The 26,301-nt window shown below is 42.7% G+C and overlaps 2 protein-coding genes across 4 annotated transcripts in view; both read right to left on the minus strand.

The window, feature by feature from the left end:
- Window positions 1-831: 831 nt before the first annotated feature.
- On the minus strand, window positions 832-8,786 carry LOC108434802 (NAD(P)(+)--arginine ADP-ribosyltransferase 2-like). 2 transcript variants are annotated; one of them, XM_017710202.2, is made up of 3 exons: window positions 8,633-8,786; window positions 7,975-8,070; window positions 832-2,093 (listed from the first exon to the last, which is right to left on the minus strand). In XM_017710202.2, the coding sequence occupies exons 2-3, from the start codon at window positions 8,059-8,061 to the stop codon at window positions 1,332-1,334; spliced, it is 849 nt and encodes a 282-aa protein (XP_017565691.1). In that variant the 5' UTR covers window positions 8,062-8,070; window positions 8,633-8,786; the 3' UTR covers window positions 832-1,331. The 2 variants fall into 2 exon arrangements, with proteins under 2 accessions (XP_017565691.1, XP_037394238.1); XM_037538341.1 differs by lacking the exon at window positions 7,975-8,070.
- Window positions 8,787-23,076: 14,290 nt separating this feature from the next.
- maml3 (mastermind-like transcriptional coactivator 3) overlaps window positions 23,077-26,301 on the minus strand; it is a 173,051-nt gene continuing 169,826 nt past the window's right edge. For both annotated transcript variants that reach the window (XM_037538413.1, XM_017710203.2), the window contains exon 5: window positions 23,077-25,322. In XM_037538413.1, coding sequence (XP_037394310.1) covers window positions 24,331-25,322 — 992 coding nt within the window. In that variant the 3' untranslated portion in view covers window positions 23,077-24,330. The remainder of the gene's footprint in view (window positions 25,323-26,301) is intronic.

The following is a 26,301-nucleotide window of genomic DNA, read 5'->3' on the forward strand; positions in this document are numbered from 1 at the left end:
TGGTGTTCTCTGGCAAATGCCAAGCTTCCTGCACAGTGTTGGGCTGTGAGCACAACCCCCATCTGTGGACGTCGGGCCCTCATACCATCCTCATGGAGTCGGTTTCTAACTGTTTGTGCAGCCACATGCACATTGGTGGCCTGTTGGAGGTCATTTTGCAGGGCTCTGGCAGCTCCTCCTGTTCTTCCTTGCACAAAGGCGGAGGTAGCGGTCCTGCTGCTGGGTTGTTGCCCTCCTACGGCCTCCTCCACGTCTCCTGGTGTACTGGCCTGTCTCCTGGTAGCGCCTCCAGCCTCTGGACACTACACTGACAGACACAGCAAACCTTCTTGCTACAGCTCACATTGATTGAATTATTTCCACCTGTTGTCTGTTCCATTTACACAACAGCTGTGAAATTGATTGTCAGTGTTGCTTCCTAAGTGGACAGTTTGATTTCACAGAAGTTTGATTTACTTGGAGTTATATTGTGTTGTTTAAGTGTTCCCTTTTAGTTTTTTGAGCAATGTATATATACACTAACACACCACCACCATATCAGGGTCACTGCAGAGCTGCTTTATGGTGGTCCTGACAAATGAGGAATAGGTAAATAAGGACTAACAAAGTATGCATAGAAATAGTCAGTAATTATATATATATATATATATATATATATATATATATATATATATATATATATATATATATATATATATATAGCTGGGTCAGATGTATTAGAGTTATGTAAAGGCCAGGGAAGCCTATTGGATACAGTTTGAAAATAAAGGAAGGAATCTCTCCAGGACCAGGGTTGGAGACCACTGCTCTACAAAAAACACAATTCTGCGCTTTTTATTTCATGATTACTGTTTATTTGCTGAATTTAACATTTTACATAAACTTACTATCTCACAAAGCAAAGAACGCAAAACATTTTCATGAATGATGTAAGCTACAGTAACACCCATAGCATTAAATGTAAACATGATGCTTTTTAAAGGCCTGAAAGGTGAAATGCATACTACACAGTCTAAAAATGATAATCTTCAAAACACACCTTAAATGCAGTGATCACTGAAAAAAAACGAGGGTGCATCGGTCAATAAAAATTCAACATTACAAAAGTAACCAAATGGCTTATACACCAAAAAAAGTACCACAAAAGGCCACAAAATCTGAATTTTAATTACACAAAGTAGCTGTATTAAACACTGAATGGACAGTGACAGCTCTGTGATGAGCTCTGTAGCTTCTGTTCTGTACGATAATTTGGATCAATGAACAGAATGTTTACATACTGTGAGCTGCTCTCCGAGAGCTGCATGCATCTGCATGTTTACTGATGTTTCTTAAGTAGCCGACAGAGCAGTGAACAGCAGAAAAGTTGAAAGCAAGGATGGCACTAATGTTGATGATCTGTTGTTTTTTATGCACTGAAGGTTACTCCTCTTACCAGCACTTCTGAGTTCATACACCACTTTACACCAGAGATTGTTCCGCTTGTGTCTTTTTTCAACGTTGGTGACGAGAAAGGTCTCATATGGAGGAATTATCACCTCTTTTTCATTCTTGAACGCTGAGAATTTTTCCACTGCAGCTCCAAAACAAGTGTAAATTTGAAAACAGGACTCTTCACCGAATTCCTTTAAACTCTTGATCAGAGAGGACGATGTGAAAGACCCAAATCGAACTGTTTTATTGAGAACACCTGTTTCAAATTTGACGTTGGTTCTGCGATATGAGGTCACACACTCTGTTTGCTCTTCTTTGAGTTGTTGAATAGCGTCGGTCAGAAAGAAATGCAGTGTGTAAAACTGAAAGTCACCTGACTGATAGGCTGCTGATCCGTTACGAGAAGCTCTGTTAAACTGGGCGTATATACAGTTGTCGGTGTACATGGAAATGGCAGCGGACTGATATACCCCGAGTCCATTTCTGGTGTAGTTAGCAAGTGACTTATTCCAGGCAGCTGAGCAAACAGAGGTTGCATTTTGTTCAGGTTCGATGTATTTTGACATCACTAAAGTATACATGGCATCCCTACAACCTTCAAAGGAGTCGTCCACGGAGTTGTTGGCCATGTCAAGCGGTTGAATCCCTCCACTGATACTCTGCAAGCATAATTACACTTGTTTTACTGGGCATGAAATAATCACACTCACAGTAGCATTCTGTTATATAATTGCATCTATTGTATTAATGGCAGTAGGAGCAGAACTACAGGGTGGTGGCTGTCATCACCCTTCAGTGACCGGCTCCTTCACCCCAAGTGTGTGAAGGAGTGCTATCGCAGGTCCTTCCTTCCTGCTGCTGTGAGACCAGCACTGCTCCCAGTAGACCATACACACATACAATATACACACATACATTATACACACATACAATATACACACATACATTATACACACATACAATATACACACATACAATATACACTTACATTTGGAATGTAAATATTTTTCAGTGTGCAATTGTCACGATTGGCCCCTCCCAGTCCTGTCCATGTGCGTTTGTTTTGGTTTAGCCCCCTTGTTTCATGACTCCGCCCCTGATTGTCTCCACCTGTGTTTGCACCTGTCCCTTGTTACCCTTTAAGCCCTGTGTTTTCCCCGGTCTGGTGACTGGTCTTTGTTTGAATCTCTGTCTGTGTTGGTTGTTATATGCTGTGTTGGAATGCCTGTTTGTTCTGTTGTATTCTGGTTTATGTCATGTCTGCCCCCCGATCTGTCCGTGTTGGCTCTACGACCCTGGACTGTCTCGACCCTGATTTTGGGTTTGCCCTTAATAAATCTCACTTATCTCCGCATATGCGTCCACCTCCTCGCTCCTCGTTACAGCAATATGTACATAAGTGCAATACAGATCTTATGCAGCTCTTTTTTTATTCTTATTTTGTTGTGAATAGAGAATTAACTTTAATTTTTATTATTTATAATGTTTATAATGTTTATACTGTTTCCCATTTCTATTACTGAGTGCCTTCTATTACTCTGCTGCTGTAATACTGTGAATTTCCCCACTGTGGGACTAAAAAAGGATTATCTTATCTTATCTTATCTTATCTTATCTTATCTTATCTTATCTTATCTCTTATCAAGCTTTCAGTTCAACTCTTGCATTTGAAGCTCCAGCTGTGGGTAATAGATGTGCCTGGGGGAGCTGTAAAAATGAGGCCGCTTCAGAGTAGAGCAGTGTTTCCCTACCCTGGTCCAGGAATGCCCTCTGCTCAGCACATTTTATTGATTTCCATGCTCCCAGCACAACTTATCAAATGATTTAGCTCATTAATAAGCCCTTCATGACTTGATGTGGGTGTGGGTTACTGCAGGAATGTCTTTACCTTTAACGCATATACAAAATGTCAGCTTGTAATATAAAGGTTTCTGTGTCTTTGGTCTGCAGATGTGGTGATTGCAATGCTCTGTTTCAACAAAAAACTTGGTTTGGTAAAAAATTAAAAGCAAATATCTGCTAATAAAAAGGATGGGAGGCTTTTATTGTCATGCCATCTATGTACAAGTAAACAGTGGAGCAAAGTTATGTTCCTCCAGGACCAACGTGGTGCAGCATGGAACAAAATCAGACAGTACAAAGTGCAAACATGCAGACATAAGTGTGCAAAAAAAATGAAACTAGGCACAATACAATAAATATGATAAATAAAACAGACATTAGACACAGTAAACAGACAGGAGGACATGTGTGAGCATATACAGATAACATGTGAGCACAGGGTGATATGGCCAAAATTTTATATCACAACATATTTCTTAACTTCGGTCGAAACGATATAATTCCTATATCGATATTTACAGTATAAAAGCCACAGAAAAACTGCCAAGAATGTCCACAACAAACTTCTGCAAAACGAATTTGACAAGTCTATGAAAGCTCCTCCTATAAAACTATATAACATGTTTGTAATAAAAATGGTACAAATAAATCAACGTTCACCTTTTATTTATATTCAGCCTTCATATATAAACAAGAAACACGACGTCACCATCAAATACACATAAACGTCTTGGCTTTGTCAATATTAGTCTATATCTTCAAGCTAACTTTAGACTGCAACATAGGCATAGCTTATCTTATTAATGTACATAGATTGAATCAAAAGTGCTTCAGCCAGGATAAAGATTATGAAAAGTGCTCAGAATACAGAAAAAGGAGTGAGCAACAATAAAAACACATTGCTGGGGAAGGGACATGTTTGAAGGTTGATGACGCCTTATGATGGGCCCTAGAGGTTTCTGGCAAGAAATACAAGCTGGCCTACATTATCTGGCTTCAAAGCTGCCTTTTTACATGTGACAATGTTGCCACCTGTGCTAAAAACCCTCTCAGAGGGGGAGCTTGTGTCCTGAATGCACAAGTACTTTTCTGCCAGTTTGCTTTGGAAGTTCTTTTCATAGACTTTCCACCAATCCAGAGGATCTGACTCATTGTAAGCATCTGGAGCCAGAAGGTAGTTGCTGAGCTCCCTCTCAAATGCCTGCTGTGCACTAAGGCCTGCTGTGTTGGCAGTGGTGGGCCTGTTTGAAAAAAAAAGCTAGCCAGAGACCGCTTTGCTTTCTTAGCTGGTGGCACTGCTGCAGAAGTTTCACCCATGGCTTCTTCACTGGACTCTTCTTACCTTACCAAAACAGCCCTCTTTACCTTCAGCATCTCCAACATGGTTTTGGTCTTTTGGTCCAACATGGTCTTTGATGTACTCTCTCTTCTCAGGCATCTGTGAATTCGAGGAGTGGGCTCAGAGCCGCATGTGTAGACTCTAAAACATCCACCTCCTGCCAGATGGTAACCAGTGACCAGGTCTTCTTGTCCTTTGAGAGGACGTTGTGTGTTGGCCCTTTTCTGCTCCAGAACCCTCTTCACCATTTGTTGACAGGAGCCCCATCTTGTTGGTGTCTCACTCATAAGCTTGTGCTTTGCCAAGTTATAATCCTCTTGAGCAGCTGCAAGGTCCCACTTTTTCTTCCAGGAGAAAGAGAAGGCAGCCACCACCTTTTTACAGACCCTAATTGCTCAGTCCACTCGCTTGTCTTAGTTAACTTCTCTGTAGATAGAGAAAAATGTTGCCATCTATAGTTCTCATTTGTATTTATATGTTAACCACAGTTTTTTTCACTTATTTATATAATTCTTACAGCAAAATCACAATTCTCCTGCTTATGTACATTTTTTGTTTTTATTTCACACTTGATTTGACAAATATTTGTTCCCATGCCAACAAAACACCTTTGAATTTGAGAGACTTGCTGTATGTATAATCCAATCAAATATGTAATTCTTGATTAAAGATGAGATAAATACCCTATAAAATCACTTAAATTGAGGGACCTCCGGACCGCCGCCAGTTGCAGCCCCTTTGTTCCCGCCCGTCCCACCCTCACCTGTGTCTGCTGCTCCCTGTGGGCCTAGTGTTCCACCTGTGTCTGTTGCTCCCCATGGGCCTCCTGTTCCTGGGCCTCCTGTTCCGCCTGTGTCTGCGGCTTCCCATGGGGCTCCTGTTCCGCCTGTGCCTGCTGCTCCCCGTGAGCCTCCTGTTCCACCTGTGTCTGCGGCTCCCCGTGAGCCTCCTGTTCCACCTGTGTCTGTTGCTCCCCATGGGCCTCCTGTGTCTGCTGCTGTGTCCCCTGTTTTGCCTGCTCCTTTGTTTTTGCCCTCCTCTGTTCCTGGTTTGGTTTTCTTCCCTGCTGTTGTGTCTGTGCCTGTGCCCGTTCCTGTTGTGGTTCCTGTTCCTGTTTCTGCGTCTGTGCCGGTTCCTGTGCCGTTGTCTTTTAAATGATACTTTTTTAAACCCACAAACGGGGAAATTCCACCTCCACATTTAACCCATCCATGAAGTGAAACACCACATACACACTAGTGAATACACACACACTAGTGAGCACACTTACCCAGAGCGGTGGGCAGCCCTCTCCACAGCGCCCGGGGAGCAATTGGGGGTTAGGTGTCTTGCTCAAGGACACCTCAGTCATGGACTGTCAGCACTGGGGATCGAAGTGGCAACCTTCAGGTCACAGGGCCAGATCCCTAACCTCCAGCCCACGACTGCCCCCAAACAACTTGCCTGGTCTGTGTTGGGGCTTTGTTTCCCTCGTCCGGTTGTGCTTTCAGTTGTCCATCTTCAGCATTGTTTTCTGTTGTTCGTCCTCATCCTCTCTCCCGGCCCTTGTTTCCTCCTCGGTCATTTCGTGTTTTGTCTCTTCCTGGGGCTTGTGCTGTCTCTCCTGGTTCTGCTCCGGTTTCTGTGCCTGTGCCCATGGTTCCTGTTGTTGTTCCATGTTCTGCTCCTGTGTCCTGCTCGTCCTGCCTTGTCTCCTGTCTCAGCCTCTGTTTCTGCATGTCCAGTTTCCTTGTCTGCTCTGTTTCCTGTGCCTCCTCCATCGTCTGTTCCTCGTTCCTGCAGACTCTCAGAATAAACTGTGAAGTGGAACTGCTTCAGATGATGGAATAGTCTAGTCAGCATCGCTCTATGGCACATTTTGCAGCACACTGAAACCTGAAGTTTATCAGATCTTCGATAGCCGAACCAGTTCCACACCACTGAACTAGTTTTTCCTTTCTTATCAACTTGTCCGCTTTATTATCACTCATAGAAGCTTGTTCAGTCACATTTGTATTGCGGTCAGTGGTACTCATTTTGCAGCTAGAACGTGCCGCGTTGGAACCTAGCCTAGCTTAGCCTGCTATTGCTGAGCGCTGGCTGCGTGCCTGTGATGTACGTCTACGTCAACAGCCACTGTGTTTTACTCTTTCAGCTTGGCTTGAATGCAGTGAGCAGCACCCTGTAATGAATGTCAATCAGTTCCGATGTTATAAATAATGTTTATTAAAATATTGATACCATTACCAAATATTTTTCATCGCTGTATATATTGATACTGAATTATTGTCCAGCCCTAGCACAGCAGTTACTGAGGTAGGATATACACAGTACTTGAGTAAACAAAGTGTAAACACAGTGGTAGCGGCAATGTTCCAGTGCAAGTAGAGCATCAAAAGTGTGTGTGTGTGTGTGTGTGTGTGTGTGTGTGTGTGTGTGTGTGTGTGTGTGTGTGTGTGTGAGTGAGTGTATAGTATGTATGTGAGGGTAGAGTATGTGTATTCAGTTCAGTCAGTGTGAGTTGAACCTGATCACTTGAAGAACAAAGCTGTTGCAGAGTCCGGCAGTGGTGGCACGGATGCTCCGGTACCTTCTGCCTGACGGCAGCAGTGAAAAAAGTCCATGTGAGGGATGGATGGGGTCGTCCATAATGCTGGTGGCTTTCCGGATACAATGTGTGGTGTAGATGTCCATGATGGAGGGGAGAGAGACCCCGATGATCTTCTCAGCTGTCCTCACAATTTGCTGTAGGGTCTTGCGCTCAGAGGCGGTGCAATTCCCAAACCAAGCCATGATGCGGCTTCTCAAAATGCTCTCCACAGTCCTCCTGTAGAACATGGTGAAGATGGGAGGGGTGAGATGAGCCTTCTTGAGTCTCTGCAGGAAGTAGAGGCGCTGCTGGGCTCTCTTGGCTATAGAGTTTGTGTTGAGGGACTGGGGTGTGGTTCTCTGTGATGTGGACACAGAGGAACTTGGCGCTCCTGATGATTTCCACAGCAAAGCCACTAATGTTCAGTGGGGGGTTGTCACTTCGCACTCTTATAATAACCATCTCCTTAGCTTTATTTATTTAATCTCCTTAGTTTTACGTTCAGAGACAGGTTGTTGGTTCTTCTTAGCTGCTGCACCTCCTCTCTGTACGCTGACTCATCATTCTTGCTGATCAGACCCACCACAGTCATTCCATGCATAAAGACATTACAGGTAAGATGTAAATGGTAAATAAACATTTACTTGTTCCACAAGAACTCCCTGTCACCTCTTTGCCACCACTCGTAATGGAGGCACACAAGCCATTTCAACTTATATGTCCAAATGATCTATTTGTGGTGGAACTAGTGATGGAGATGTGTAATAGTGTGTTAATGCATGGTCCCTACCTGCTTTACAGACAAAGAAAGGGTCATAAGGAACAGCACGCTGGCCACAAACATGGTCATCTTCATACAGATCAAATTTTTTCTCATAAACACAGACTGCAGGAGAAATGAATAATTTGGATAAACAAACAAGGATACTTAACCATCACAATATATAGAGCAGAGGAAAAACAATCCAGAGTTAAGCCATAGTGATAGAGATAGTATAGGCAGGCAGGTCAGTGTTTAAAGTTTAACTAAATGTATACTAAGTGAAATCAACAGAGACATTTCCTTGCGTATATGCTGGCCAGTGTATATGCAAAATGTCCCATAGAAATATGTGATTGATTATATTTTGATTAGATTTTCTGTTTACTGAATTATATACATTGTCATTGTTGATGACCAACTGTTACATTTATTTTGATACCATCTCTGATACCAGTCTTTTAGTACCTATACTCTCAGTACCCTTATCCATTTCCCCCAGGTTTACACTATACAGTAAATACAAAACGATCCAAAGGTTTGTTTTAGTGCCAAAGGAATTCCCCGCACCGGTGATGGGTGACCCTATCATAATCCTTACAGCAGCACCATAAATCACCTAGGATTATTAAAAAATAGATGATTGAGGGTGATTTCATAATTTGCAATATATTTCAGTTAAACTCACTTGTTTCAAATGGGGCTCCTCTTGACCACATCTACTTAAAGCGAAGAAGCCTGGAAAACTCCTTGTCTGGGTAGCCAACCTGTTTATACAGACTTTTTAAGGTAATTTTCAGAGTAACTATCCCCTGTCCTTTACAGGAGTTGCTCACTCTGACATGACACTTTTCCACTAGAGTTCTTGTAAGGTCAACTTCCTTTTTTTCCTTTTTTAGACTACCAGATGCTTCCGTGAAGACATGTGAAAGTAGTATCTTTTCTAGCCACTGGTTATGAAACACAGTCTAGACCTCCCTGTCCATTTCATTCTGCATTGCTAACAATAAAAAGGTTGCAAAAAATTTGGACACAGTGTAAAATGTAAATAAAAACAATGCAATTATTTACAAATCTCATAGACCCATATTTCATTCACAATAGAAGATAGAACACGTATCAGATGTTGAAATTGAGACATCTTACCATTTCATAAAAAAACATGAACTCATTTAGAGCTTGATGGCGGTAATGCATCTCAAAAAGTTGGGGAAGGGGCGACAAAAGGTTGGAAAAGTAAGTGCTAGTAATAAAAAACAGCTGGAGGAGCAAATCGCAACTATGACCGGATATAAAAAGAGCATTTTAGAGAGGCAGAGTCTGTCAGAAGCAAAGATGAGGTTCACCAATCTGCAGAAAAATGCATCTATAAATTGTGGAACAAGTTCAGAAAAACATAAAATTGCGAAGACTTTGGATATCCCACCATCTACAGTACATATCATCAAAGAAACCCCTGTACGCAAAGGAAAAGGCTATGAACCGGCCATTAACTGCTTTGTTATTAAAGTAAATATCTCATGCCTCCCAATTGTTTCTGTTTGGAGACTTACTGCTCTGTAGCTCACACAGTTACATGCTGCTACCAACAGGTAATGGTTTCCCTGTTTCCCTGACTGGACCTCAGGGTAAATGGTCCAGTGAGGTCAATTGAAACCTCGTCCTGGGAGTTTTAGTCTAAATCAGAGGTATTTCATTAAAATTCAGTAAGGTCCAGTTAGAGAAAATTTCCTCAAACAAAGGTCCAGAACATCATAATGTCTAACTTGAGATCAGATTTGAACCCATAGCCAGTCCTGAGTTTGCGCAGCTGCAACCCTTCAAAGCATAACAAGAGTATCTAGTTCTGTGTTTCCAGCTGCTTTACCTTTTTCCTCTTTTACCGTAATATACCATAATACACACTGTGGCTTTTCTTGAGCTGCACATTGGCTAAACAGTCCTCTTGCTTAGGTACCTTGTATTTTGCATTCCTCATGGGTTCCTGTGAAGCATCCCTTAGCAGCTTCACCTGTGCTGTGGATGTGTTTTGGTCTTCTACATTCTCCCTCTTCATCAATCATAATCAGGGATGGATTATAGACCAGGCCTACGGGGCCAGTGCTCAGGACCCTCTTACTACCAGGGCCTTGTTGAGCCTTAGACCACTGGTTCAAAGACTAGGGGCAGTTCACTGCTGATGCAAAAATTAAGAGAATTAACTGATTATTTTTGGCTAAAGGACCCTGACAACAGCGTATGTGTTTCTCCTGTTTGTTTTATAAGCAATTCACTTGTCATTATTAGACCTTTCTGTCTGTGTTGTTTTCCTGGGCTTTGGCAAATTAAATTCTGCAGCCTTTAATGCCAGCACCCAGTAACCGAAGCACTGTCATTCTTATTGACATATTTACCCTGTTATAGTCACTTGTGGCCATCTTATGCACTGTAGAATGCAAGTCTTCACATGATCTTTATACAGTATTACAGCCTCTTGGAATCAGTTGGTGCATTTTTATATTTGTCCATGTACTATTATTGCTGCTGTTCTCTTTGCACTTGTTCTCCCATCACCCTTACTTGTTCCTTTCAGGCTTTCACCATGAGACTTTACGAGTAACACGAAAGATCACAAGGATTACCCTCAGCCTGAGAGGTAACATTTTTATATTATATTATAAATTATTTCAGAAAGGCTCTTGGCGAGACCATGGTTCTCAGGCGGGAAATGGTGGAGAGCCCTCTGGGTCGGGGATAGGCTCTTGCCTCAAGTGGAGGAGTTCAAGTATCTCGGGGTCTTGTTCACGAGTGATGGTACAAGGGAGCGGGAGATTGACAGGCGGATTGGTGCTGGGTCAGCAGTGATGCGGGGCTCTTTACCGGTCTGTTGTGGTAAAGAAAGAGCTGAGCCATAAGGCAAGGCTCTCGATTTACTGGTCGATCTACGTTCCCACCCTCACCTATGGTCATGAGCTTTGGGTAATGACCGAAAGAATAAGATCGCGAATACAAGCGGCCGAAATGAGTTTCCTCCGCAGGGTGTCTGGACTCTCCCTTAGAGATAGGGTGAGAAGTTCGGTCATCCGGGAGGGACTCGGAGTAGAGCCGCTGCTTCTTCACGTCGAGAGGAGCCAGCTGAGGTGGTTCGGGCATCTAGTTAGGATGCCTCCTGGACGCCTCCCTCAGGAGGTGTCACAGGCAAGTCCACCTGGGAGGAGACCCCGGGGAAGACCCAGGACACACTGGCGTGACTACATTGCCCAGCTGGCCTGGGAGCGCCTCGGAATCCCCTTTGGAGAGCTAGTGGGAGTGGCTGGGGAAAGGGAGGTCTGGGCCTCATTGCTTAGGATGCTGCCCCTGTGACCCGAACCCCGGAGAAGCGGAAGATAATGGATGGATGGATGGATGGATGGATGGATGGATGGATGGATGGATGGATGGATGGATGGATGGATGGATGGATGGATGGCTCTTGGCAGTGTCACTGTCATTTTAACTAACATTTAGTAAACAATTATATTTGGTTAACTGGCTCATTTAATTGCTAAATGGGCAGCTACTTTTTCACATAGTGCCAGGTAGAGCTCAACAGCATTTTCTTTCAGTAAATAAAATCATCAGTTAAAAACAACATTTTATTAATGCTTATCATTTTTCAACCTGGTTGCTATTGATCAGTTATTGCCTGTATTTTGATATTACTAAGGTCCTTTTCTGGAGCTTCAGCCTCAAGTGCTGCATTCACAGAAGTGCATGGACTGTCTGATATCTATCATAAACTAAGACATCCCCAGCTATCAGGATTTTCTAAGTAGTTGCCTGCTCTGCACAGCATGATGACACTGAGCCTTTAGCTCAGATCTATAGCTCTGAGCATCATTATGGATAAACCTACGAGTAATTCATTTTTTTTAACGATTCTAATGAAATAGTTGAAATCAATGAAGCAGTAGAGCAGTAGCATCAGAGTAGAATCATTTTTATACATGTACCTGCTACAAAATTGATTTTATATTATTAAAAAAGTGATTTTAAACTTCTAAAGGTGATTTAGAACTTTTGAACTGTAGTATATATACTGCAATAGTAATTATATACTACTGTCTCGGCGGGTAAAATCATAAATCTATTTGAGACATGTAATATTTCTCATTTTGAGATTGTTGTAAGCCTATTGTCATATAATTAAACTTATTTCTTCAACCTTTCTTACTTGTTTCAAGTGATTTTAGTCAAATTATCTGGCTGTATTGAAATATAATTTTGCTGGATATGAGAAATATGCTTGAGACACAAACTTTGCTGCCAAAGTTGTGAAATAAGCGGAAAAATCATTAAATCATTTAGTGGGTAGTTGAAATCTTGTAGGTAAACTTACAGACAGCCTTTACAGAAAGAAGCATCAATATTGTTTCACTCAGCACTGAACATTGTAAAACTTGTTTTTAATAGAGACCGAATATTTTCTACCGAGTTTAAATCTGCCGCTGATCAAGCCAAAACCATTCGAAAAAATGATTCGTATTTTGCCTCATTTTGTGTCTGTGTATCTGTTTATGTATGTGTGTTGCTTGTGTGTGAAAAAGAGGGAATCTGGGGGCCTGTGCAAGTCACATTCTGCACACTCTACTGACATCTGCTGGAGCTTGCAAGCTTAAATTAACTCACTGGTTTTCTTACTCATGTTTAGACGTCTTACATGCGTGAATTAAAGCTGGCTGATAAAATATCGACGTTATATTCTGCATTATAAGTATCTCACTGTCTTATCTCCACTCCCACCGCTCGGCTCATTCTCATTCATTCTGTGTCACTTCACTTTGACTGGGTGGAAGCTCCACTATCAGCTCATTAACAAATAAAATGCGCTGCATTGTCTTTATCAGGCCTAAGCAGTACATATTTTGATTCAGGTTTGGGTTCTGATGTGTCAGCTTGTTTTTCTGGATTGTAGTTGTTTATATGAAACAAGATGCAGGTGGCTGCCCAGTACTTGAGTTCCATGTAGTTGTGATAGCTCACATCTAGGCACTTATTACTGTTTAAGTCTCATTTAAAAAAGTTGTTCGGCGAAAAACTTTACACCAAATGTAGTTGATCAGCAAAGACTTCCTTCCTTATCCTTGCAGTAGAACTATGAAGGTAATTTGGCTAACAAATAATTCTATAGTCACCCAAAATCTTTTCCATAAACACTTATCCAAAACTATCCAATGCTTGATTCAGATGACATTGGTAAGCTATGAAGATTGAAGTGTATCAGGCTTGATAAAATGTTATATATGATATTGATATGATATTGGGCTCTAATATACATGTAGCTGTTTGCTGTTTGAAAGTACTATGAGAAGGCTCCATATGTTTCAACGGAGCCCTGGCTGAAAAGATAAGGCTATGTGTGTCCGAGCGAGGGGGCGCTAGTTTCAGGTCCCAGGAGAGAGTTGGGCCTCTCTGTCTTTCTAGAAGCTGAGGCCATAATAACAAAAACCAGATGTAAGCTATACCACAAGATGTTTTCACATGTTAATGTATGGATTTTGCGTTATGTGTGTGCGTAAATTTTGTTTAAAAAGCTGAAGCATCTTGGACTTGAGGGAGATTCCACATTGGCTTCTTGGTCTCTGCAACAAGGTCTTTAAGCGCTAATCTTTAATTTGAAATAAAGTTGTTCATGTTTAAATCCAGGTGTCTACAGAGCTTTCGTCATCCCACCTGCACAACTGAGAATAAACAACAAGATAAAGGCTTTAGTAAAGATGTTTCCCCTTTAAACGTTTAACTTAACAAAATGTAGCTTTGCTGTGTGACTCTTCAACTCTTTAATAAAACCAAGGAAATGATTGTTGATCCAAGGAGGAGGCGGGAGCAGCACACACACCTGTACTTTGTGTGAGACAGAGGTGGAGAGGGTGAAAACCTTCAAATTCCTCAGCATCCACATCAGTGAGGATCTCACCTGGTCTCACAACACACACCTCGTCATCAGGAAGTCCCAGCAGCGACTGTACTTTCTGAGAAGACTGAGGAAATTTGGCATGCCAGCCAAACTTCTCAGCACCTTCTACAGGAGCACGATCGAGAGTGTTCTTACCAGTTCCATCACGGTCTGGTATGGAAACTGCACTGCTCAGGACAGGAGGGCTCTCCAGCGTGTGATCAAAACTGCCCAGTCCATCTCAGGAGCAGCCGTCCCCTCACTACAGGACATTTATCATGCCAGGGTCATCAGGAGGGCACAAAACATCATCAGGGACAGAGCACACTCCCAGCACAGACCCTTCACACTCCTACCTTCGGGCAGATGTTACAGGAGTGTGAAGTCCAGGACAACAAGACTGACCAACAGTTTCTATTCACAGGCCATCAGGCTGGTGAACACCTCACTTACTACCTCTTCCCCCCTCCCAGTCTGAACTGGATTAACCTCACACTCAATAACTGCACCTTACCTACACTGCACTGCTGCTGTTAGAACAACACTGTTTACATCTATTACCTGCACAGAACAACATTTACTGTTTACATCTATTACCTGCACAGAGCATCTGTTACTTGATGCACTTTATGAACAGCTGCTCTACATATTTGCACATACGCACATGTAACTTGCACATACTGTACATTTTTACTTTTACTTTTTACTGCTGTTTTTAGAGTTATTCTTATATTTTCTTTTTTTATTCTCTTAAGATTATATTCGGTGAATGGAGGAACAGCGAAGTAAGAATTTCATTGTACAGTGTAACTGCCTGTTCTGCTGTGCATATGACAATAAAACTCTTGAATCTTGAATCTTGAATCTTGAATACATCCAGTGGGATATTCTCAAATCCAGTGCTGTACAGTCTTTGGCTACATAGTCATGCTGTATAGCTAGCAGGGATGCCATATGGTGCTTTATGATCCAAAGTGTGCAAAATGTAGCTTTTTGCTATGTACTAGCAAAAAATATAATATTTATAAATTATGGTATATTTGCTCTGCGTGACCCAGGACTATAATCAGCTTACAAAGTGTGTGTGTGTGTGTGCTTATTCAAAGTCAGGGGCAGTTAGGGAGCTGGCCCTGTGACCAGAAGGTTGCCAGTTTGATCCCCTCAGCTGACAGTCCATGACTGAGGTGACCTTGAGCAAGACTCCTAACCCCCAACTGCTCCCTGGGTGCCGTGGATAGGGCTGCCCACCGCTCTGGGCAAGTGTGCTCACTGCCCCCTTGTGTGTGTATTCACTAGTGTGTATGTGGTGTTTCACTGCACGGATGGGTTAAATGCAGAGGTGGAATTCCCCGTTTGTGGGATTAAAAAAGTATCACTTAAACTAAAAACATATGTACAATATATGTGGTCCTTAAATGCATGTGCTAAATATTTTTTACATTTTTTTAAAAATGTAAATATATTCAAACAACTCTGCCTCTTGTCATCTTGCAGGGAATGATACCAAATTTCCCTAAGGAAAGAAAGCTTTCCTGCCGCTGCTGTTTTGCTGCAGGTTTTCGATTATTTTTCATAGATGTAAAGATTCTGAGTGATACACCAAACATGCCTTAGCTGATTGGCCACAATTGAGATAAGAGGAAAATCCTGTACATCGGTTTTTGTTGAATAATTCATGGGTTTCTGTAGTAAACACGGCAGAACTCCAGCAACTTTACCCTTTGATAAATCGTTGCAAATATCTCCTGTAAACATTAGTGTAGCATCGACAGTAGATTTGACTTGATAATCGTTACATTTGAAATGTTCAGTAAGGATGTGTAATTAAAAACATACGGTTAGCTTATTAATCTGGAATGTCCCGTCACTGTAGACTAGCTGGTTTTGCAGAACATCAGGGTCTTTGCACCTTGAACACTCAAAGGGACTTTTTAAACTAAAAGGTTTTGTAATGATGTCATTTAGCCCAGCACTAGGTTTAAGCCTAGAAAAAAAATGGCCCCATCTGTTGTTCTTCCCATAAAACCACTAGAGGGCACCACATTCCAAACTTTTTGAAGGACTCCTTGCTGATCTATGAGGACACACAGCTTTGTGTGCGTCAGGGTTATTAATCACAAATAGCACACAGCAGCACATACACACACACACACACACACACACACACACACACACACACACACACACACACACACACACACACACACACACGCAGACTCCCTCTCTCTTATGATGTTGCTGTATCTGGTGCCTCTGCTGCACTCTGTATTTTCAGATCATCCATCAACCAACCACACACATACACACACACACCCACACACACACCCACACACACACACACACACACACACACACACACACACACACACACACACACACACACACACACACACAAATGTAATCAGAGCCTGGAGGCCACATAATTCAGACCCAACTGGCTGATCCAACTTCTCTGCAGTGACTGAAACCTACCAAGCAATTATAAAGTAGAGCTCTTATTGAATCACAGATATTTGCATTAACGTCATTAATGCATTCTTTGCAGCAATATGTCTACTACCACACACAGTATAACTCAGGTGTGTGTGTGTGCGTGTGTTGATAAATCACATTACTGAAGTGCCGACCTGTCTTAGAGGTAAAGCTTCAGTTTGGGCCATACATTTCAAAACTCTGTCAAAAAAATAAATAAAATAAACTAAAAATGCTAATTTTGTGCCTCTATAGATTAGTTAAATACTATCAAATAATGGACATTTGAAGATGTAAAATAAATTCCATACATTCTATTTAAAGCTTGTACCAGACATTAACAAGTTTTACCTTGTACTCTATGAGTAAGGAGCCCTGGTATAGAGCTGCTGCCACTGTTTACCTTTTTTAACAGCTGGTTAAACTGTGGCTTGCCTTCACAGTCAGCGACAGGTGAGACTCCCGGAAGGCCTAAAACAGGGGTGTCAGATTGGGTTCCCTCCAGCCCGCAGCTCTGCAGAGATTAGCATTCTCTAAAAAGAATGAATACTAAGATGCACTACCTGGTGTAACGGAAATAGTAGTTGACACATTAAGCTAAACCCTGCATGCATGTAAATGTACATAGACTAAACATACATAAAATTTGAGACTCAACTGTGTAGAGGTTTGGCTAAACATGCTGGAGCCTATCCCAGCGGTCATCAGGCAGAAGGCAGGATGCACCCAGGTCAGGCCGCCAGTCCATCGCAGGGCAGATAGACACAGACAGTCACTCACAGCCAGGGGCAATGCAGCATGTCCAGTTGGCCTGATTGCATGTCTTTGGGAGGAAACCCACACAGACATGGGGAGAACATGCAAACTCCACACAGAGAAGACCCCAGACACCCGGCCAGGCAATCGAACGCAGGCCTTCCTCGCTGTGAGGCGACAGCGCTACCCACCGTGCCACCATGCCGCCCGGATGCGACTTTATCAGTCATTGATTAAACAGGACAATACAACAAATTTAGAAGTACAGAGGATGCAGACAGAGGAGCACATTTATAGTGCATGCTTTTCTTTTAGGGAGCAGACTGCACTGGCCACCATGGGTTAAATCACAACTGAGTTAAACGCAGATCTTCCACACAAGATAAAGTATTTTCTGCTGATGGTGGAACACACTCCTTCAGACTTCATGTCTGTGGCACACGTTAAGGCACTCATGTTCAGCAGAAATGTTGCCAAAGTAATATATGGACCTCTCATTGGCCATTTGAGCTGCTAATTGCATATCGCTGCTGTCAGAAGAAAACCTTCTATCTCCATTTTTGTCTTTTTTTTAGCTTTGACATAATTTGAGTGTGCCTGTTGCCCTTTACCTTATACGTAAAATTCATGAAGAATAGACCAACAGAAACAGCCCAAAATGACTTGGAAAACGTCTGGTTCCATTGACTTACATTAAAAATAAAGTAGCCTTTTTCCTTCTCCTGTGAAGTTACCATTCTGGAGATACAAGGTTTTCCTCCGATAACAGCGATATACTTAACACCGACTTAAATACTAGGTGGCTAGGCTAAATGCTGAGATGTCACATTTGGATGATATGAACTTTTTGGTGTCAGCTTTACAGTCTAACGTGTGAGAAACTGACTCTGAATCTTGTGTCAGCTTTTGACATTGTGACCTACTTTTGTTACACTGGAAGGAACGCAGTTTGACACCCTGGCCTAGAATGATGTTTTTCAGAAAAGTGGTCCCATCCACTGGAAATCAAAATGAGGTGATTCCACTGTTGTTAAATCCTCGGTTACTGAAGTTACTATTCATTATACTTAGTATAAAACCACAAAGTAGGAATGGACAGATTCCATTGTCCCTTCATAATTATGTTGGTAGTGAAACTAGCGTGTCCATGTCCTGAAGGGCTAAACAATGGGACAGCTGGCTTGGCTGTATGAATCTAAACACCACAGGAAAATTTCCACTGGCCGTTTTGAGATTTTATCCTTTCCCAAGAGTTTTAATACGTCAAGAATTCTGATTCTGTTAAAAAACGAAAACTCAAAAAATGACGTGTATTTTTTTTTTTTAATTCTCAGAAGCCGTTAGGCCTCTGAAAGGAGGAGGACTCCCTCCTGAATTATTTGTGCGGTTTTCACTGTGATCCACTGACCAAATCACAGGTGCTTATGCAATCTGTTGACTGTTGAGGTGATAATCACATAGATTAAAATAATCACATGGATCATTACTGTACAATTATTTGCAGAGGAGCAACACAATGGCATGATTTACAAAGCATAATCAGGTACAGATAAGAAGCTCTGGATATTCTATGTCGGAAAAAATACTAACAGTGATGATAATTATTAATAAAAAACAAAAAAAAACTGTCCATGCACTCTGACTTGCTCGGTTTGCTTGTGATTAGTGTCCAGTTCCAGATGGTGAACAGCTCGTTCAGAGTCTGGCCTGCTTTTATTAGATAAGATTAAAGCTGGCTTTATTCAACTAATGGAGAAGGTGCCGGGGGACAACGTAACCCCATTTAGCAGGATTCCCCATGGGGATGAGGAGTGTGTGCGTTTAAGTGTGTGTATGTAAGTTTGTCTCCCCCAGTCTGAAGCCCCCCCCTCCGCAACCCCAACCCCTCTCCGCAACCCCAACCCCCCCCCAACACCAAACAAACCTCATCCTCTGTTCTCTCCTTTTCTTTTTCTAGGATGTCTCACCCTTGAAGATGAATAATGATGGTGTCACGCACATACCTCTCCATTCATCATGATCAGGAAAGAGAGAGAAAGAGAGAGAGAGAGAGAGAGAGAGAGAGGGTGAGGCAGAAAAGAGAGGCAGACAATAAAAGGTAGAGGAGAGAGGAATCGTGATTGATGGTGAAACAAAATTAAGCACTGCTCTTTATGGGTGTGCTCTTAATTATGCTAATGAGCTGTCTCCTCTCCAGCATTGCTCCCTTCCTCATTCTCACTCTTCAGCTCCATCACTTCTTCCTTTATTATTAACACGCCATGTGCACTATGCTGACTTAATCCAGCAATGCTGCTGCTATACAGTAGGCGGGTAGCTTTCTATTCAGACCCCTGTTTTCTCCCTTTCTTGCTCCCAGTCTGAAAGGCATTTTCTATTACATTGTAATGAGTGAGGTCGCGTCTGGCTGAAAGCGGAACCACCAGGGGGCCCCGCAAGCATGTCATTTTTTAAATAATATATTGCTTGGTGAAAAAATGAGTGCGTCTAAAGACTGTTGAAGTCATTCTGTAGTAGCCATCTGGCCTATATTAGGGACTCTTAATTTAAACATATTTTGTCTATGAGAAAATGAAGTGTTTTTTTTTTTTTTTTAATTAACACTAATGTAGTACCACCGCTGTGGTAAACTACAATATCATCCTGTGAACACTGTCACTGGAGTACTGGGCCACTGAATTCTCTGAATTATGAGGTCGTTTAGCAGCCAAAAGATAAATAATGCTGCATACATGTTGGAAGCAAGGAAGCACCTTCCATGAGATGTTTTGTTGCCAGTCGTATGACATAAGTGATACTTTTTTGATCCCACAAACGGGGAAATTCCACCTCCGCATTTAACGCATCCATGAAGTGAAACACCACATACACACTAGTGAACACACACACTAGGGGGCAGTGAGCACACTTGCCCGGAGCGGTGGGCAGCCCTATCCACAGCACCCGGGGAGTAGTTGGGGGTTAGGTGTCTTGCTCAAGGACACCTCAGTCATGGACTGTCGGCCCTGGGGATCGAACCGGCACAGGGCCAGATCCCTAACCTCCAGCCCACGACTGCCCCTGACATCAGTTCAGTGAACAGCAGTGTTAGATAGCTGTATCAATATTGGTATTTTGCTCACGATTCGAACGATCTGGTGATATTCTGAGGAAAACTGTATGTACATGGGTCCGGATGTAGTGATTCTGGGTTTCTAGGCTCCTCTAATAGTAACACCTGCAGTATTTATGGTATTGAGTGGCAGCGAAGTAACAAACTTTTTGCTTTTCTCTGTTTTTTTCTGCTGCACTTAGTTAACTTAACACTTAATACTCAAAGAAATCACTCTGAAGGAGCTCCTCTCCAAAATGTAGATTATCACTTAACTGCCTTATTCATAATTACATAACATTACACAACATTGACGAGCTCATTATAAGCATGACTGAGTGGGGGGCTGCATTGAAATGCCTGAAAATTCTTTCTGCAGTCATAAAACATGCATGTTTGGAAGCTCCCACCCCACTCCCTGTGGCTAAATGTTTTTCATTAAACAGGTTATGAGGGGTTCCAACGCCGTTACACGAGTGTTCATTTCTGTACGGTGTGCAAAAGTAATGAAATCTTGGAGAAAGTGGATCATCAGGGCATCTGAAGAGGAGCGAGTTTAGGGGGAAAAATGTGCGCGCTTGCCAATGTTCTGTAGTACTGGCAGTAAGTGAGCTGAACAGCGTGCCCAAGTGTTTTCTTGATTAGAGTTGGTCTGAAACCTCTGCAGGAATGTTTCTCCAGGAGCAGAACCGCCCGTGGTCGTCACCTCCTTGTGTCTTCCTTCCATTCACTCCACCTTGTAATCTCTCCATCAACCCTTTGTTCGGTGTTTTTCTCTCGGCTACCTCGGTTTCCTATTTTCAGGCGTCATATTCACACTCTTGTGTGTGTAAACAGATCAAGAAGAAACACAGTTTGGTTCATATGATCAGCGAGAAAATTCTCTCTTTATTGTATTTTTCTGAAAAACAAAAACTTGTTTTTTTGTAAGTCTCTGGTGTTACCATTTTCATAATTCTGTACAGGGGGAAAGAGAAAAAAGCACTGCATTAGGTACAGACTGAAATCCTCAAACTAGAAAAAACCTTCAAAATAAAAATTAGAGAAAGTTTACATTACCCATTAGTATTAAGACATTGTCCGAAGTGCAATGGTATAGCTCAGATGAGTTTAAGAGTGGAAAAAAATGAAATAAAAATACTCTATCTTAAACAAACAGTAATATCTTTACAGAGAGTAGAGACACATCTTCTGGTGTATTTAAAGTAGTAAAAACATATTTACAAATAGCCATTCTCATATATATATCTTTTTCATCACATATATAATCAGCACCAGTACAAAATAAAAGCCAAAAAAAGACGACATTGATGACTTTGACAGAAATGACGAACGAAAAAAAAAAAAAAAATCTTGTCTGACTTGGTCCCAGGATAGCTGATATTTAAGAACGAGGCTGGAGAGGGCCCGTCACGTCCGTCAACCCTCTGAAAAGAGCAACAGCAATACTACGACGCCTTAACACTCCTGAAACACTGCGGATGCTGTGGATGTGTTCCACCTCCATTTGATGAAGAAATTCAATTCATAAAAAAGAGCAGTCACCCATTACATTCCTTCGAAGGTTATAACAATCAAACTAGATTTAAATAGACTAGCCATGACACGACACACACCAAGGGGGATAACCTTCCATTCTTCTTCTTCTTTTCTGCAGGATTTCTGAGTCACATCTTCCCAGCGTGCTGAAAACAGAGGCTTTTGGGTCGGACACTACGGTATGGAGGAACGATGGTAGACGCCGTGAAACTCAATATATTGGAACACAACACACAAAGACAAAGACAAGCTAAGGTTGTGGACGTGGTTCACCAGGCATGGATGGCAATACCAAATTACAGGTGGTCGAATACAGAGGGTTTACAATCGGTCACAAATATGAACCACATGGAAATGTTTACAATTTGAGAACCTCTCTCATAATGAGAGAGAGAGAGAGAGAGAGAGAGAGACTGTTAAAATGTGTGTAACTGAGGCCTGTAGAAGCAGTGGGCTTGATCCGATGACGATCCCCTTTCTGGAATATAGTTTAGCGAGAGAATAGAGATAAAAACACATCTGAATTGGAATTACTGCCAAAATACAGTGTCAAAAGATTTGATTTATATTTCTGCGAAGATGCACATAAATATATCTACATTCATGGGCAAGGGTAGGGGTTCACACACCTCCAAAAATCTGAGCTACGCGTCGTGCGAAACGGCAGAGCAAACTCTGATTGGTAGCATCGAGGGCCCAAATCAAAATAGCACAAAACAGAGCGGTTAGTATTCATTCTTGGGGACAGCAGAGGAAAAACGTGAGACTTGCCTCGTCCTTTTCTTTGCATTTTGGTTCGGACACTTCCCCCTAGTGCACACGCTCATGTTAAGTAATGCTCATGTGCAAGTACTTTGGCAGATAACCATGCAAACGTATGCACGTGTTCAAAGATACGCAGATGCAGAAGTGCAGTAGCCAGAGAACCAAATGACCCTTAAACGGAAGTTCATTCTGAGTCAGTCAATATTTCTGAGGAGATTAGGTGTGAAAACTTCACCTGGCTAAGGGAGGGGAAATACGTGGGGGTGGGGGGGTGGGGGGGGGGCAGGAGTTTTCAAAACTGGAATTTAACACATTATTGAAAGATGGAATTCCTAACAACCAGCTTTGGAGTTGTGGAAGAACATCCCTGCAGATTTCTTTGAAAAGCTGAAAGCAGGTCTTCTGAAAAGAAGGGAAGCTGTACGAGAAGTAAAGTGTGGACACACTACAGAAGGTTTCGTTGAGGCTTTTGTGTAAGTGTTGCACATGTTTTCTCCCTATTCCTCTGCTGATACTGAAATAATGAATATCTTGTGCATAACAGTCGATTTATTGGAAATTAAAAAAATAAAGGGGGGGGGGGGGGGGGGGGGGGGGGGCTCTGACTTCTGTATAGCACTGCGCGAAATAAAAGAGGACAAAGACGACAGATCTGAAATATCTGCTCAAACAAAACAAGCAGAATTCTTCCAATCAGATGGGAACGGTCATTTCTATTTTAGCTCTCTTTTCTGTGTGAAAGACAAAATAAAACAAACCAAAGTCACTTGTAGAAGCCGTCGCATTCACAGCCCAGCTCTGGATGTTGTGTTTGAGAACTGTGTGTTTTCGGCCCATACGGGTGATGCCATGCTTGTGTTCCTAGCTGCCATATGACTTATGAGAAAAACATAATCTCTTCCAGCTTTTTGATTTAAGGTGGAGAGATAAATTCGTAGCTGCCAAGTCTCTTTGATTACTGTTAAGACGCACACACATACAGACACATGGCTAACACTGGTTGCCCAGCTACAGCAGAACATCCATGATACACAAGCTAAGGGAAAACAAATCATGATGCTTGCAGTGCAAACAAAAACACATGCAGCCACACACACACACACACACACACACACACACACACACACACACACACACACACACACACACACACACACACACACACACACACACACGCACACGCAAAGCAAAGCGATGGGCCACAGCATCAGTTTCCAGAGAGAAGGAGGAAGTAAAAGAGATGTAACACAAGAACAGAGAAAGAAAGAGGAGGATGATGTTTGGCTTTTAAAGAACAGGGATCTCTTGGGAAGGTGACTGTGGTGGTATTCTGTTCATGTATTCTCTCTCACACACACAAACACACTTCACACTTAGTTGTTGACTAACCAAACAGACTTCTGCGGATGAGGGCTAACATCTCGTCTAACCAAAACCGAACAAAACTCGTTCCGTTTCAGAATTCACTTCAGTTTTTCAGTGTGACAGTCCTGCGGGAAAGTTTGAAGGAAACTGAATCAGAATCTTTACATTAAAATAAACACTGCAGAATTGAAGGAAAGATGGGCACATCAATAAGTCTAAAGAGACTCGGCTTCTAGAGGAGAGCATAGCTCAGAGATTGTTGGTTTAAATATAGTGACAGCACACGTACAATACACAACATGTAATATTCTTCCCAAATTGTAGAACATTAAATGAAAACAAGAAAACAAAACACATCCATAAATCCTTTCCTTTTTTTCTCAAAAAAAAAAAAAAAAAAACTAAAACAAACAAACAAACAAAAAAAAAAAACGAAACACTTTTTTTCCCGGCCTGTCCCAAACTTAGCATGTTTCCATGTTGGCTATTGGCTGGAAAAAAAATCCTCCATCCAACCGTCCGTCGAGTCCAGCTCTGCACCATCCGAAAGGCCGAAAGAGACCCCGCCTCCGGCTCCCGATTGGGCGCCGTAACCGTATGCCAGGTCCTGATTAGACGTCCGTTGGTAGCCTTGTGGCTGACCGCCTGACATGTAAGCCCCTCCCCCTGGCCCTGCCCCCGGCATCGCCTGGGCGGAGCCCTGTCCAAAAGCCGTCATGTTGGGCATGCTGCCCTGGCTCATGCCGGGCATCACCATGCCTCGCGGCTGGCCGGTCCGTGGCTGGCCAGCCATGTGCGGCATCATGGGTCCGCCCATGCCAGCTGGGTTCATGGCCCGTGGGTCCACCATGCCCTGGCCGCCCATCCCTTGGGCAAAATGCTGCTTGGGCATTCTTGATGGCTGGCCGCCTTGCATTGGGTAGTTGCTGTTAAACGCCACCATGTCGTTTGTAGTCCTTCCGCCCATGGCTTGTAGATTTTGTGGCTGCTGCTGCTGCTGTTGGGGCCACCCCTGGCCTCCACCACCCATCATGCTTTGCAGTCTCTGTGCCTGGGCTTTGGCCATCGGTTGCCCGACACCGCCCGGCTTCATCTGCTGCTGAGACAGCGCGGGGTTCATTAGCATGCCTTGACCGTAGCCGCCACCCCCAGCCCCGCCCGCTACCATCCCCTGTGTGTTGTTGCCCGAGGGTCTTTGCCCCATGCCCATGCCACCTTGGTTCGGGTGGTGCTGAGGTTGGAGCATTTGCCCCATTCCCGAGTTCATGCCCTGGTACATGCCCGTCTGGCCACTTGCCTGGCTCCCGTAGGCCACGCCCATCTCGCCCTGACCAGGCATGGGGCCGGAGTTCTGCACTGGGGTCATCTGTAGGATGCCTTGGCTCTGCTGCTGCTGCTGCTGCTGCTGCTGTAGGAGGCGAGCGTTCCTCATGTTCTGAAGCGCCTGGTTCCGCGCCACCATCTCCTGCGCTGGGCCTACAAGGACACATGAGAAGGCGTGAGGATCATGCGGCATTCAAAGAAACGTCATCCCTAACATCAGCAGCCTTTTGTATTGAGTGATCCTTTAACCCTTCATTATGAAATGCCTTACCTCACTGAAACAATTCAATTCCACACTTCCAGAATTCATGAAATTTCCCTTAAAAACGGTAACATTTCAAAAGATTGACGGAACACATATGCTTCCATATTAATCAGCGCTTCATGGGCCGCTCTAGATCTGCGTTCTTCACATCTGTCAAAACACCAGCTTTTCTGTCCTGTCAAGTTTTTTCCTCATGTGCATGTGAGTGGAACACAAACTCCTTAGAAACTCCACAAAGATCACACCTCCCCACTGTCTACAACATTCCAAACTATATCTAAATTAATATTCTACTCTAATGCAAAGACCTCGATGCTGTAGTATCTGCAGAGCTGTATAAACAGACTGCGGAGGAGACTCTTCTCTGATACAGAGGAAAAACCTATAATTGTGATTTTGTCTAAATAAAAAGATCTGAGCTAATATTCCCACCTGAGGCAAGCTGAGGACAGTGTGGACTCTCATCTCAAATTTTGTACAGAGCGTTTTTCTTATTGCTCAATAATTTAAAGTCTTTCCAGACAAGATTTTTTTAGCTTTTTGCTGCGACAGCCACATGAAAAGTGCTGCAGTTTGTTTGCTCTGAGGTGAAGCTCAGGCTTTCCATTTATTTTTTTTCCGTTTTCCACATATAAAAAGTATTGCACACATCCTATTAGATATAACACACGACTGTACACTTTAATGCACAATTACTGTTTATTTGCTGCTCATATTGAAGAGTTACAGAACATTTTATATTGCATGATTCATTTTTGTCAAACTTGCTATGTTTAAAATACCACACTTAAGTTTGTTCGCTGGGAAGGATTTACTTTAATTTAGAAAATCAACAAAACATGTCATTTGACCAGGAGGTGCTCAAAC

This window comes from Pygocentrus nattereri, chromosome 5, assembly GCF_015220715.1.
Source record: "Pygocentrus nattereri isolate fPygNat1 chromosome 5, fPygNat1.pri, whole genome shotgun sequence".
Classification (NCBI taxonomy): Eukaryota; Metazoa; Chordata; class Actinopteri; order Characiformes; family Serrasalmidae; genus Pygocentrus; species Pygocentrus nattereri.